This window comes from Trachurus trachurus, assembly GCF_905171665.1.
Source record: "Trachurus trachurus genome assembly, chromosome: 18".
Taxonomy (NCBI): Eukaryota; Metazoa; Chordata; class Actinopteri; order Carangiformes; family Carangidae; genus Trachurus; species Trachurus trachurus.
In genome coordinates, this window is record NC_139909.1 from 6,591,746 (window position 1) to 6,604,255 (window position 12,510).

Genomic DNA, 12,510 nt, shown 5'->3' on the forward strand with positions numbered 1-12,510 from the left:
GTGTGTGTGTGTGTGAAGGGGTAGGCTGGTAGTTTGATCTGTCCCATCGGTATTCCCCATCTTTGTAGTCGTTGTTTCCTCGTTGCGTCAGGGCCAACGGGCTGCCGTCAACACACACACACACACACGCAGATGTTTGTATGGCTATCTTTGTGAGGACACTCATTGACATAATGTATTCCCTAGCCCCCCTTACCCTAACCTTAAAGGGACATTGTGCAACTTCTTTTGTTATCTATTCACGAAAATCGATTATTTGGTTCAAAAGTAATGTTTTGGCAAATTCGCCCTTTGCCATGATCCCTATAGTTGTAGGAGGAGGTTCGTTACCTTTAATTGTTTCCCTCATCAAACTCATCAAATACACAATCCAACAACTCCAAAACGCTCTGGTGGACAAGTTGTGACCTGCACATTCACCACGCTATGAGATAATAACACAACGTTACCAGACAGAGTAACTGCTTGATGAAAAACTGCCCCCTGACAGGAATTTTTGCATGAATTTCCCTCTAAAACAACTCTGTCTGGTAACGTTGTGTTATTATCTCATAGTGTGGTGAATGTGCAGGTCACAACTTGTCCACCAGAGCGTTTTGGAGTTGTTGGATTGTGTATTTGATGAGTTTGATGAGGGAAACCAAGAAATCCCATCAGCCTCCGTAGCGTAGCTCTGAGCAGCTCACGTCTCTGCTCCGCCGTTCTAAAAATAGCTTGCACCGACAAATTGGAAGGGGTCTGAGAAAGTGAGAATGGGCCAAAATGTCCTCACTTTCCCAAAACGTCCTCAATCTGATGGTTTAAACTCAAACTGGTCCTCACATGTATAGCTGTACAAGTACGTATACACACACACACACACACACACACTGAGGCAGACAGAGGTTTCACTCCTGTGAGAAAATCCCTCAGAGTTGAGTGTTTGGAGAAGCCGCCGTGTTGCCAACGTGAACAGACTTTTAGTGAGTTTGATGGATGGAGCTGCTTCACACTTAAGAAAATAAAAGTCCTGATAAAAGAGGGGTTTCATTCAGAGATGTTACACACACACACACGCACACACTGAGGTCCTCAAAGAATCAAATCATATAAAACGAAAACGACTTCATGTGTCCAAGCCACAGAAAGACGTCAGTCAATCATTTCAAAAACAAAGATGTTTCACCCTCCAAGAAACAGAACGACATTGTGCGCTCTGGCCTCGCGGTGACTCAGGGCTGTAATAGTAAGAGCTTTAACAGCCTGCGCTCTCATGCCAGCACTCATTTTGTAATACAGGAATTTCTTCTGCTTCTTCTTCTTTTTTTTCATTTTAATGGCGTGTGTTTCATCTTGGAGTGAAACCCCTTAATGTCTTATGAGAATAACGATTAAGAAACGTGTTGAAAAGCTACTTAAAATGTGTTTAATCCTGTTATTTCAGAGTGTGTGTGTGTGTTAACTTGTGTCTAACTTGTCTTTCACTCGTGACGTTGGGCGCTATAGATGATACAGTGGGTAAGTTTGTCAGCCGATTCATTTAAATCCAGAAAGAAAGTGACAAATTGGATGTCTCCAATCAGATTGGATGCAGCAGTGCATGGTGGGATTTCTGGTGTTTCTACACAATAGAACTTGACTCATGACTGATCCTGACTTCAGACCTAAAGTGAAAGTTTGGGTGGTTTAAGTGCAGTTTGGAGGAGCAGCAGGAGCAGCGGGGCTGTAGCTGAGGGACGTTTGTTTTAACAAAATCTAAGCTGAAAACACGTATTTTCTCTATTGTTTATAATTCTTAAAATTGTTGTCTTAATAGTTTTTTATTTTATTGTATTTTATACAATAAAATGTGACTGTTTTTATATTTTATTGTGATTGCTTGTGCTTATTTGCTGTTTTTCACCTCCGTAAAGCACTTTGATGGAAAGTACTCTATAAATAAATTTAAAGCTGGGTCAATATTCAAATAAAACAAACACTTAGGTAGATATTTGGTTGTGTAGGAATATGTTTAAGTAGCTAAAACACTTTTGTTTAAGTTCATTCTTTGTTTATTTTCAACTTGCCGTCAAACAGCCCATCTATTATAATCTACAGTTAATGAACTGTATTACAACTACTGTATTATAGTTGTTCACCAGTTAGAAAGAAAAGTGATATTTCTATTATATTTTATTCATTTATATTTTCCCTACTTTGTCGTGCTATCAAACATCGTCTTCTCTTGGATCTATATGCTTTTTTAAACAGTTGAACTTTTGAATCGCATTTAAGTTTGATACAGATCTGCAACAGTTCATATACAAGTGCTGTTTCGATGTGAAGATAATAAGAGTAATGTGTTAGTATGTAATATAAAGTGTACACCTGTCTAAAGTGACTAAAACAAGCTTTTGTGGATGGTCCCACCTGCAGCAGCTACACCACCACTGCTGCTGCTGCTGCTGCTCCTCAAGCTCTCAACATCTGTAGATGTCACGTCAAATATATGAAACAACTCTTGATTTTCCTCATGCACATGCTTTGCATCAGTCTGACAGGTTGTGACATCACATTCAGACATTCAGACTTTGCTGTAATGTAGAAAAACCAGACGGACTGATGAGACACTCGATTGTCGGGGAGCATACATCAGTCCGACTGCCCAAAAGTCCGACGGCTCATTTCTCCGACTACCCATTCTACAGTGTTAAGGTTAGGTTTAGGGTAAGGTAAAGGGTTAGGGCTACTTAAGTCGGAGAAATGGGAGGTCGGACTAATGGACGCAAAAATAAAGAAATGTATGGTCGGAGAAATGGGTAGTCGGACATACGTCATGCGCCCTCAATTGTCCAGGTTGGGTTTGTGCTTGAACAGACCAAACCTTAAGACTTTGTAACTTTGTCCCATCTCTTCTCCTTCTCCTTCACTGTCTGAGTCACGTCTATTATTACACCAGCCGGTCCGTAACCAGGCCAAACGTCAAAGCCGCGGTCCCCAGACAAGCTCAAGTTCACTGCAGAGTATCTGGAGTCCCTGTGGACCAGTTCTGGCTTCGCTCACTGATGCTCGCTGCACACACACATCAACAACACACAATAAATCAGTCCTCAACTGTCTCGTTGCAGACGGGGAAAGTTGAAATTGTCAGCCCACCTGTCCCGGTGTCTCAGATATAATAAACAATATGAAATCTGCAGAATATACATATATATGACTTTTTTTTTTCTAATGCCGCAGCATGTTTCCTCTTATGTCCATGTTCGTTTTGTCCACTTTTGTGCCTGTTCCCATCCGGACGTTTGCCCGTTTCCATTGCCTCAGATTGCCCATATACCATGACCATAATGTCACTGAGCCAACAGGCCTTTTATTTTTTATTTTTTACTTTTTTACTTGTGTTGACGTTGAGTTGGCGAACTCGACGCTGCCAAAAAATCATGAAAAGCGAGTTATTTCTGAGCTCCTCTTCAAAGGCAAATGACTTGTTGCTACAGGGCTTTTTATGCATTTCAAAAAGAATTGGTCAAAGTGGAGCTCAGATGTTAAATGGAGTCACAACCAATCAGTGATGGAGAATCTGTTTCAGTGGCCACTGAAGCTTTGGGTCAACTAGGCCTACGATTTTAATTTGGCCTGTCAGTCTCAAAGAAAATGTGAAATGTGAAAGTGAAAATACACAAATAAACTTTTATCAACAAAACTGTCAACACATTAAACCCTAAATGTTTCATATTGTAGATTTCAGTTTGTTTTATTGTATTGTTTTAATGTTTTTATACCTTAATATAATCATTTTTTCAGTTTTTTCTTCAACCTCTGACTCTTTGATCATGTGACCAACAGGAAGAAGAGTTCATGGACTGGTGGAGTAAGTTCTACGCCTCGACGGGAGAGAAGAACAAGTGTGGGACGTATCTGGAGAGAGGCTTCGACACGCTGAAGGTGAGAAATGAACGGACAGGAGGAGTGGGGATGAAAGTGTATCTGATATTCAGACAATAAACTGAGTTTTTCTAGATAAATTCGACCATTTTCAGTCAAAAATGATGTTAAAACACTGAATGTTTGCTCGTTACTAATTAAAGTTTCAGCAGGCAGCAAAAACAAACATGTAGATATAACAATGTCACCGTGAAGCAGCTGCTGTCTGCTGGTGAAATGTGAAATAAAAACCGGCTACATGCTAGTAGACGTCTGTCAAAGCTAGCTAGCTAACAAGACACATGGCTAGCAGCTGCTTGTAGCTAGCAGCTTGTAGCATAGTTAGCGCTTGATGATATTAATTGTGGATCAATAAGGTTAAAATAAATCTGTCTGCTCCCTTTATTAAAATTCAAATATTAGCCTAGATGCTAATAGCTAATTACATGTATGTTCTCTGAGCAGTGAGCGTTGTTAGCATCTTATGCTATTGAATGCTTTTTTTCCCCAGTTTATGGCACAGATTTTAACAGTGTCATTATAATTGGCATGATAAAATGCATTATTAAGTAAATCAATAGTAAATATAAATTTAAAGTTGTGTCTGTTGGAGAGAAAATGAGAACTTGTTAAGAAGATAAAGATCGATGGGGTGAATGTGCGGGAAGAGAAGATGGAGACAGTGCAGCCCTTTGTTCCACTTTTTTTTTCTTTTTTTAATGTTTTGCTCGTTGCCCCAAACTTCACCATTTAAATCACATTTTTGCCGTGCTGCCAGTTCCCTCCGTCACTCCGTCCATCCTCCTTCTCCATCCTCCTTCTTCTTCTCATGCCCCGTCCTCCTCAAAACCCGGCGCTGTGACATTCCATCCGTTTTCCGAGCGCCTCCGATGACTCACCCGTGGTGAATTCGCTTCGGGAAACGCCGCAGTGGGACAACGCTGCATGCTGGCGAGCCCCCGAAATAAAAAAAAAACAAAACACAAAAAAAAAAACGAGCGATCACGTCACCCGACCGTCTGTCTTTTAGTCTCGCTCTTTCAGACTCTTGCCACGGTTCAGTCGCCGTCCCGGGAGCAAAGCCCACGCTATGTTCAACCCTTATCCCGATTCTCTCGGCCCAAACGGCGACCTTTCCTTCCGCGGGGACTCGGAGCACACGTCAGTCTTCTTGTCCGATGCCCAAACAAATGACTAATCATGTCAGAATTTGGCCTTTTTTTCTTTTTTATGGCTCTTAAATTAGACCTCTAACCTTCTCCCTTGAAAGCCATTTCTCATCAGCGCGGCAGCTTCAACGCAGCATTCGGTTTGTTTTCCATGTCTCATACAGTATACGTGGAATATATAAAGGCCTCCAATCTTTTTTTACTAAAACATTTAAGGAGGATTCATAAATCATTTGACCAGTTAAGGAGGAACCAGTAAAACACAGAGCCAAGTAGTATTTGAGAATTACCTTCAAACTACCAGAAATGTTCCAGAAATGTGGCTAAAGCTGAATGACACAATAGAGAACAATAAGGACTTGCCCGGACGCCTCTGACCCGTGAAAGGCTCTTTCCATTTTTCTGGTGGGTGTATTTTTTTTTTTTTTTTTTTGGTTCAGGAAGCCCATTAAACGCTTTCACCCCGGCCGATGGAAACACATCTAAGTTGCCTTTTCAGTTTTTTTTTTTGCGACATTTCAAAACTTTGCTGAGAATTCACTTGACAGCTGGATGGAAACTGGTGAAATGACCAATGAGCCACTGGTTCCATCGTCGCTTCGCCTCAGTTTCACCCTCCACTCCTTGGGTTCGTCCCCTCCCCCCGACTCTCTGCCAACCAACGCCATTTATTTACCTCCTTTCCTCTCCTCTCCTCTCCTCTTCTCTCCTCTCCTCTCCTCTCCTCTCCTCTCCTCTCCTCTCCTGAGCCACTGTTTCCAACCTTTCCAACCCTCCTTTACCTTCCTCTCACCCCTTTCCTTTGCCCTTTGACAGTCTTTCGCTACTGTCGGCTGAGACACAGTTTTTCCAGCTACATAAACTCTCTCTCTCTCTCTCTTTCTCTCTTCACTCACCTTTCCTCTCTTCTTTGCCGCCTTTCTCTCACCTTTCTGTTTCTCTTTCCATCCCCTCCTGCTGCCATGTAGGTCCCATCAGAGAGAAAGAGCCATTGAAGTGACTAAAGACTGTGTAATGTGACCGGTCAGGGAAATTAGAAATGACTGAAAACTCCTCAGGATTCGTCCAGTGACTTCAGTAAAGTCTCTGCACGGCTAATTAATAATCCCTGAGAGCAGGAAAATTGATTAAAACCTCTTTATTTAAACATTTCTACTCGCTGAGTGAACAACGGTCGGCTTTGACCCTCGGAGGACGAGGTGGACAAACTTCAAACGGGCAATTAAACAGCTTTGGAAAGGGCTGTGACCCAGTTTGTGAACCCCATTTTCAGCAATATATTCTACACTTGATGAAAAAAAGAAGAAAAGCAAACATCAAAATAACTTTTATCATTCAACACATGATTATTTAAAGAAAACGTTGATGTGAGTGAGCCGAGCTGCTCTGTGGTTGCGTGGTGAAGAGCACGTCCCATGTTGGCAATGCCCAGTGCAGTGATCGCCGGTTCGCCTCTCGACTGCACCGATCTGTTTCTGCCCGTCATTCCCCCAGTCTCTCTCTCCTGTCTGTCTCCACTATCCTGTCAATTAAAGGAATAGTTCACCAAAAAATGAAATTCATTATTGACTCCCCCTCATGCTGATGAATACTCCGGAGTAGTTTTTTATTCCTCAAAGTGCATCTGGAGACCCGGGAGGCCGATTCGTTATATGAAAGTCAATAGGGACTGACACAAAAACGTCCATAAAACTACACAAAAAACATTTAATATTTTACAGCCTAAACCAGAGGTCTTCAGCAGGGGGTCCGTGACCCCCTAGGGGGTCCGCAGAGGTACTGCAAGGGGGTCATGAACTTTTTGGTTGATTATACTATTTTGTGCTTAAAATAAAAATGTCAATTTAAATAGCTTGTATGCATGATTATCATGCAATTACTGGACATAGTTGATATAACAAAGTGTGTTTATAAATGACTGAATGAATGGCCACCTTACTCACTGGCCTTTGAATAGCTTGGTACTGAATTAAGGGGATACTAGGCCCAGTTTAATATAATAAAAAATTGTATGAATATATTTAGCAGGGGTCCCTGCTCCATCTCTCCAGTAGTTTGGGGGTCCTTAGCCTGAAAAACATTGAAGACCCCTGGCCTAAACAGTCCTGTATTGAATTTGCCTGGTGCACACTCTCACGTTCACACGACGCAAGTTCATGATGGGAGTGGAACTTTGTACAAGCCCCCTAGGCTTCGTTCCCTCCTTGCACTGTTTTAAAATTGTGCTAAATCAATAAATCTAATCAATCAAATCACGTGACCGGACTTGCCTAAATGACATTGTTTCAAGTAAACTCTGGACTATATCCCTTCAGGACACTTGGATTGCAGCGGACGAGCAGTGTGGAGGAATATTGAATGGTTTTTGTGAAGTTTTATGTACGTTTTTGTGTCGGGCGCTATTGCCTCCCATATAAAGTTTTCATTGGACTAGGAACCGGCCTCCCGGGTCTCCAGATTCACTTTGAGGAATAAAAAACTACTCCGGAGTATTCATCAGCATGAGGGTGTATCAATAATGAATTTCATTTTTGGTGAACTATTCCTTTAAAGGCAAAAATGCCCAAAAATATTGTTAAAAGAAAATAAAAAGACGTGACTGAGCTGTGATTTCCAGAATCGGCCTCGTTTTATTGCTGCGGATCGCAACGACTAGGTACAGAAGGTTTTTAAAGACGTTCAATTACACAACCGGGTTTTTCTGTTTCTGTCCCGTCAGTGAACACAACGTTGAGTCCAACTGGTTATGAAACTGAAAAACAGGTCAACATGAAATCACCGGGACGACGTGTCTTTGAGTAATCAGGTCGGACGTGGACCTGTCGGAGCAGTGTCACATCCACCGAAGCCGCTTCCTGTTTTCTTTTTTCTTTCTCTTTTCCACCTGCTCACTCTCACCTCTTCACCTCCTTTCTACTGTCCTCTCTAATATCCTCCCTCCATCTCCTCTGCTGTCTCCCCTGTCCTCGGCTCACCCCTCTCCTCCCACACCCTCACCTTTCTTCACCTCTCTTCCTCCTTTCATTTCCTTCCTTGACAGTAAAATTAGTGGAAGCTTTTACTTTCCGTCCTCGTTCTTCCTCGGTGTTCCTCTCTCTCTCTCCCTCTGTCCCTCCATCCCCCCATCCTCCTCCTCCTCTCCTGGTGTTTGGGATTAGTTTTGCTCCGGTGAATCGATGTTTCCAGGGTTTTCGCACCTCTGAGCTCCTCAGCCTCGGCTTCACCTCCTCACGGAGGGATTTAGAAGACGTGCAGGAATCATTGGGTTGGTTTTTTTTTATGATTAATTTGATTCAGTCCAAAGGGAAAAGGGAACTTTTGTCCAAAGGCGCATTAAAATGTTTCACTGCAGGATTTGGTGAAACTTCTCAAAACTCCAACAACAAAACCATTTCCCAGTTTCCCATACGGACTCATCACAGGAGCAGATACCTCAAACCTGACCCCTGTCAATCAAAACTAAACACTTTGAACTTTAGGAGTCAGTGTAGTCTAGAGACTCAGGAACCAGATAAACCACCTATTAAGCTTGTTAGGTACCGGTACTACAAAGGAACTGCAGTACTAAAACAATTAAAACAGTGGGGGGGGGGGGGGGGGGGGGGGGGGGGGGGGGGGGGGGGGGGGGGTATCAAAATACAGTACATATTGATACCAAAATGTTGGTTTCGGGGCAACACTACACCTATTAAAACACCTATTTTATCAGATTTTGAGATCTTGAGAGAACCTGGTGAACATCAGGGTCATGATCACGCAAATAAAAGTAGATCTTCTCGACCCTGTGAAGTTTTTACACGGATAAAACCTTCATCAATTAAAAACTCACATCACAAAGAGTGAGAATTGTCCTATAGTTTGCCTTTCTAGGTGCCCTGTCGTCTTGTCTGTATTATTGAGTTGACGCCAACGGTACCGTCATATTTACCAAACCCAGCAGGGATGCAGTGTCAAACGTTGTTGATATTTGGTTGATGTTTAAGTTGTAACGTCTATACCTATGACGGACATCTGGTTTAAAGTTGTGTAATATCTTCAAATTAGTCGTGAGCCGATCCCCATGTCTGCTGAACGATAAAACCAACGTCCGATTGATCAACGTTGGGTTTGGACAACTGAATTGATTTGAAACTGGTGTCAAACTTCTCTATGGGTGAATTCCAATTCCCCCCTTAGCCGTAGCCCTTGGCCCTACCCTTTCGTTTTGCGCGTTCACGTGAAGTGGTGGTGTCCCGATTCTGGTTCAGACGAGGGTTAGGGGGAAGTGGTAGTGGCTATCTTGCCCTTCAAACTGAGATTTTCCAGAGGCACACTACAAACTGAGGGGTATGACAAGTTTCTCAGAATGCATCTTGCGGCCACTGGCAGCTGATTTATTTCTCACTGTAGCGCTGTTATTACGTCATTTTGTTAAGTTTTAATATTTTTCATGCGATAAAGTAGCTGTTTAGATCCCCAATATGCGGTCGGTTTATCCAAATGAGGCTGTTTAGATGTTTGCTCCGATGTTTTTCGGAGAAGTGAAGCTCCACGTTGGAGCCTCCATCTGTGGAGCAGATCAACAGCTCGTCACGGAGACACCACCCCGTCCGGAGAGCTTGTCAGCCGGCCAACCTCCGTCGTCATCCCGGTAGTAAAGACGATCGCTAATTAACTTACCCACAGGTTTTTAGAGGTTTACCGCCAGGAAGTTACATTCTTTTTAGGAGATAAATGCTGGTCTCATTGATGAAATGTAACAATTGTGGCAGTCGCATTAGTTTGTTTGAATTAAAAGTGAAGCTTCATAGCGCTGCCTGGGGGCTCCGTAGCCTACGTACAGAAATCACCACATTTACATAAATAAATAAATGTTTTGCAATGAACTGATCAGTCTGCATTACATTTTATTTTATTTTATTAAGTTAACATGGTTTTGAATACAGGATTTGTGGCAAAAGCTCGTCACGTCTGACTACTGATGACATATGTGTTTGTTGAAGGGGTGTCCCAATTCGTAGGGATTGACTTTCAACCCCTAATCCTTGTAGCTCTGTTTCAAGGGGCAAGGGTTAAGGGTAGGGATGAAAAATAGAATTTGAATTGGGCATCAGTCTTGACAAAAAGGTACGGAGGTGATTGTGACGAACAGGAAGAAGAGGTTTGATCAGTTTTATGTCGCGTATATACCGACCGTCCAACCGCTCGCTCTCCGCCTGAACCTCCTCCCTCGGCGCTGGGTTTGGTGTTCGACTGTTGAAGTCAACTTCTGTTCCCAGACGTCACTTTCGTTTACATCATCCCTCCTCCTCATCACTCTCTCTCCCTCTCTCTCTCTTTCTTTCTTTCTTTCCTCCTGTTCTCTCTCTTTTCCCCCCAAAGTCCTCACCACTTGGTTTTCCAACTCTTTCACCCCTTCTCCGCCCAAAAACCTTCGACCGTACACCCTTCATTCGTCTCATCCTCCCTCCCTCTCTCCCACATCGCTCTTTCCTAACTAACCTCTTTGTTTCTCAATTATAAAAAACCTTACAGTGGATGGAAAGCATCTCGTTGCTTTCATAACCTTCCTCCTCCTCCTCCTTTCAACTCGTGTTAATAAACTTCTTCCACGGTTCCAGTATCTCTGCTTTGTGCGTCGTACAACGCAGCGACTACAGCTCTGTTTCTGCAAATGTGTTATTGTCCCATAATGAGATAATTGATGCTGAAGCTCCTGCAGAACTCTGGGTAATCAACATAAAAACTCATTTCAGACGTATCTCTGTTGAGATCATAGATGCCTTTAACAGTAGCTCAATGACACAGTCCATGTGTTTTACATTGTTTTACATTGAAGAAAACTTAGATATACAGATTCTCTGCAGGTTTCTCCTCTGTGACCAAGGTAGATGATGATAAAAACTACTTTTTGCCCTCGTGCACTTTGCAATTCACCTTTAATATTTGCTCTTTTTCTTCATCCTCATCCTCCTCTTCCTCCTCCTCTTCATCGCACAGTAGTTGTGTGTTGTAAGTCGAGCGACTGTTTCCAGCTTCGATGTGTAAGAGTTTGACTTTTCAGCAGCACGACGCCGTCAGAGCTGTCACAGGCCGATGATAGGGAAAGAATGAGTGTGTGTGCGTGTGTGTGTGTGTGTGTGCGTGCCTCCATGTGTGTGTGTGTGTGTGTGGTGTAAACAAACGTAATGAAAACAAATGAATCTTTTTGTGCTTTTGACACATAGACGCCCCTGCCCAGATACAGTACGTGCACATTTACACACACAGACACTCAAACACACAAGGACACACACACACATACTCAAACTTACACACACACACACACACACACACACACACACACACACACACACACACACACACACACACAGACACACACACACACACACTCTGCCTTGTGCCAGCTCCTGCAGTGTGAGTGTAATGTAGTGTTGAGTAGCTTTTGGCTGCAGTTTAAATCCAATACCAGTGGAATTACATTGGCCAGTCGTCAGCTATGATGCCATATAGAATAAACGTGCGTGTGTGTGTGTGTGTGTGTGTGTGTGTGTGTGTGTGCGTGTGTGTGCGTGTGTGTTCTGTTGTTCACCATGTAGTTGTAAGAATGAATTATTCACCAAAAGCACAGAAACAAGTTGAAGTTCATCCTTCTCTTGTTCTTCTCTTTCATTTGAGCGTCACATGAACTCATCACAGGAGGTGTTTATAGGTGTAATAATAAGCTCCGCCCCCTCCTCTTCTTCCTCTTCCTCCTCCTCCTCCTCCTCTTCCTCAGGTGTACGACCAGGAGCTGGAGAAGGTCGAGGGTTTCGCTGGTCTCTCTGATTTCTGTCAGACATTCAAACTGTACCGAGGGAAGACTCAGGACGAGGGAGAGGATCCGTCGGTGGTCGGAGAGTTCAAGGTAAAAGTTGTTGTTGTTGAACGTCTGTTGTATTTTAATGTTAATGTTAAAGGGATAGTTCAACATTTTGGCAAATTGGCCCATAATCCCTATAGCAGTAGGTTCGTTACCTTTAATTGTCGGTGCAAGCTGTTTTTAGAACGGCGGAGCAGAGCCGCGAGCTGCTCAGAGCTACGCTACGGAGGCTAGTGGGAATTCTTGGTTTCCCTCATCAAACTCATCAAATACACAATCCAACAACTCCACAACGCTCTGGTGGACAAGTTGTGACCTGTACATTCACCACGCTATGAGATAATAACAGAACGTTACCACACAGAGTTGTTTTAGAGGTAAATTCAGTGACTTCTTGATGAAAAACTGTCTCTGAAGGCAACGCGCATCAGCGGTTTTGCATCTATTTACCTGCTAAAATTTAACTGCTAAAACTATAGGGATTATGGCAATGGGCCAATTTGCCAAAATGTTGAACTATCCCTTTAATGTTACATTGTGTTACAAAATGTCACAACGTCATAAATGTTCATGTTCATTGAAGTCGCTGTAGATCAGGTTTTATGGCGTCACATTGTG

The 12,510-nt window shown here is 42.9% G+C and overlaps 1 protein-coding gene across 1 annotated transcript in view; it reads left to right on the plus strand.

Annotated features, from left to right (window-relative positions):
• The window catches only part of dysf (dysferlin, limb girdle muscular dystrophy 2B (autosomal recessive)), a 247,009-nt gene that overhangs the window by 60,397 nt on the left and 174,102 nt on the right, over positions 1-12,510 (plus strand). The window contains exons 42-43 of the mRNA XM_083993329.1: positions 3,805-3,903; positions 11,809-11,937. Coding sequence (XP_083849455.1) covers positions 3,805-3,903; positions 11,809-11,937 — 228 coding nt within the window. The remainder of the gene's footprint in view (positions 1-3,804; positions 3,904-11,808; positions 11,938-12,510) is intronic.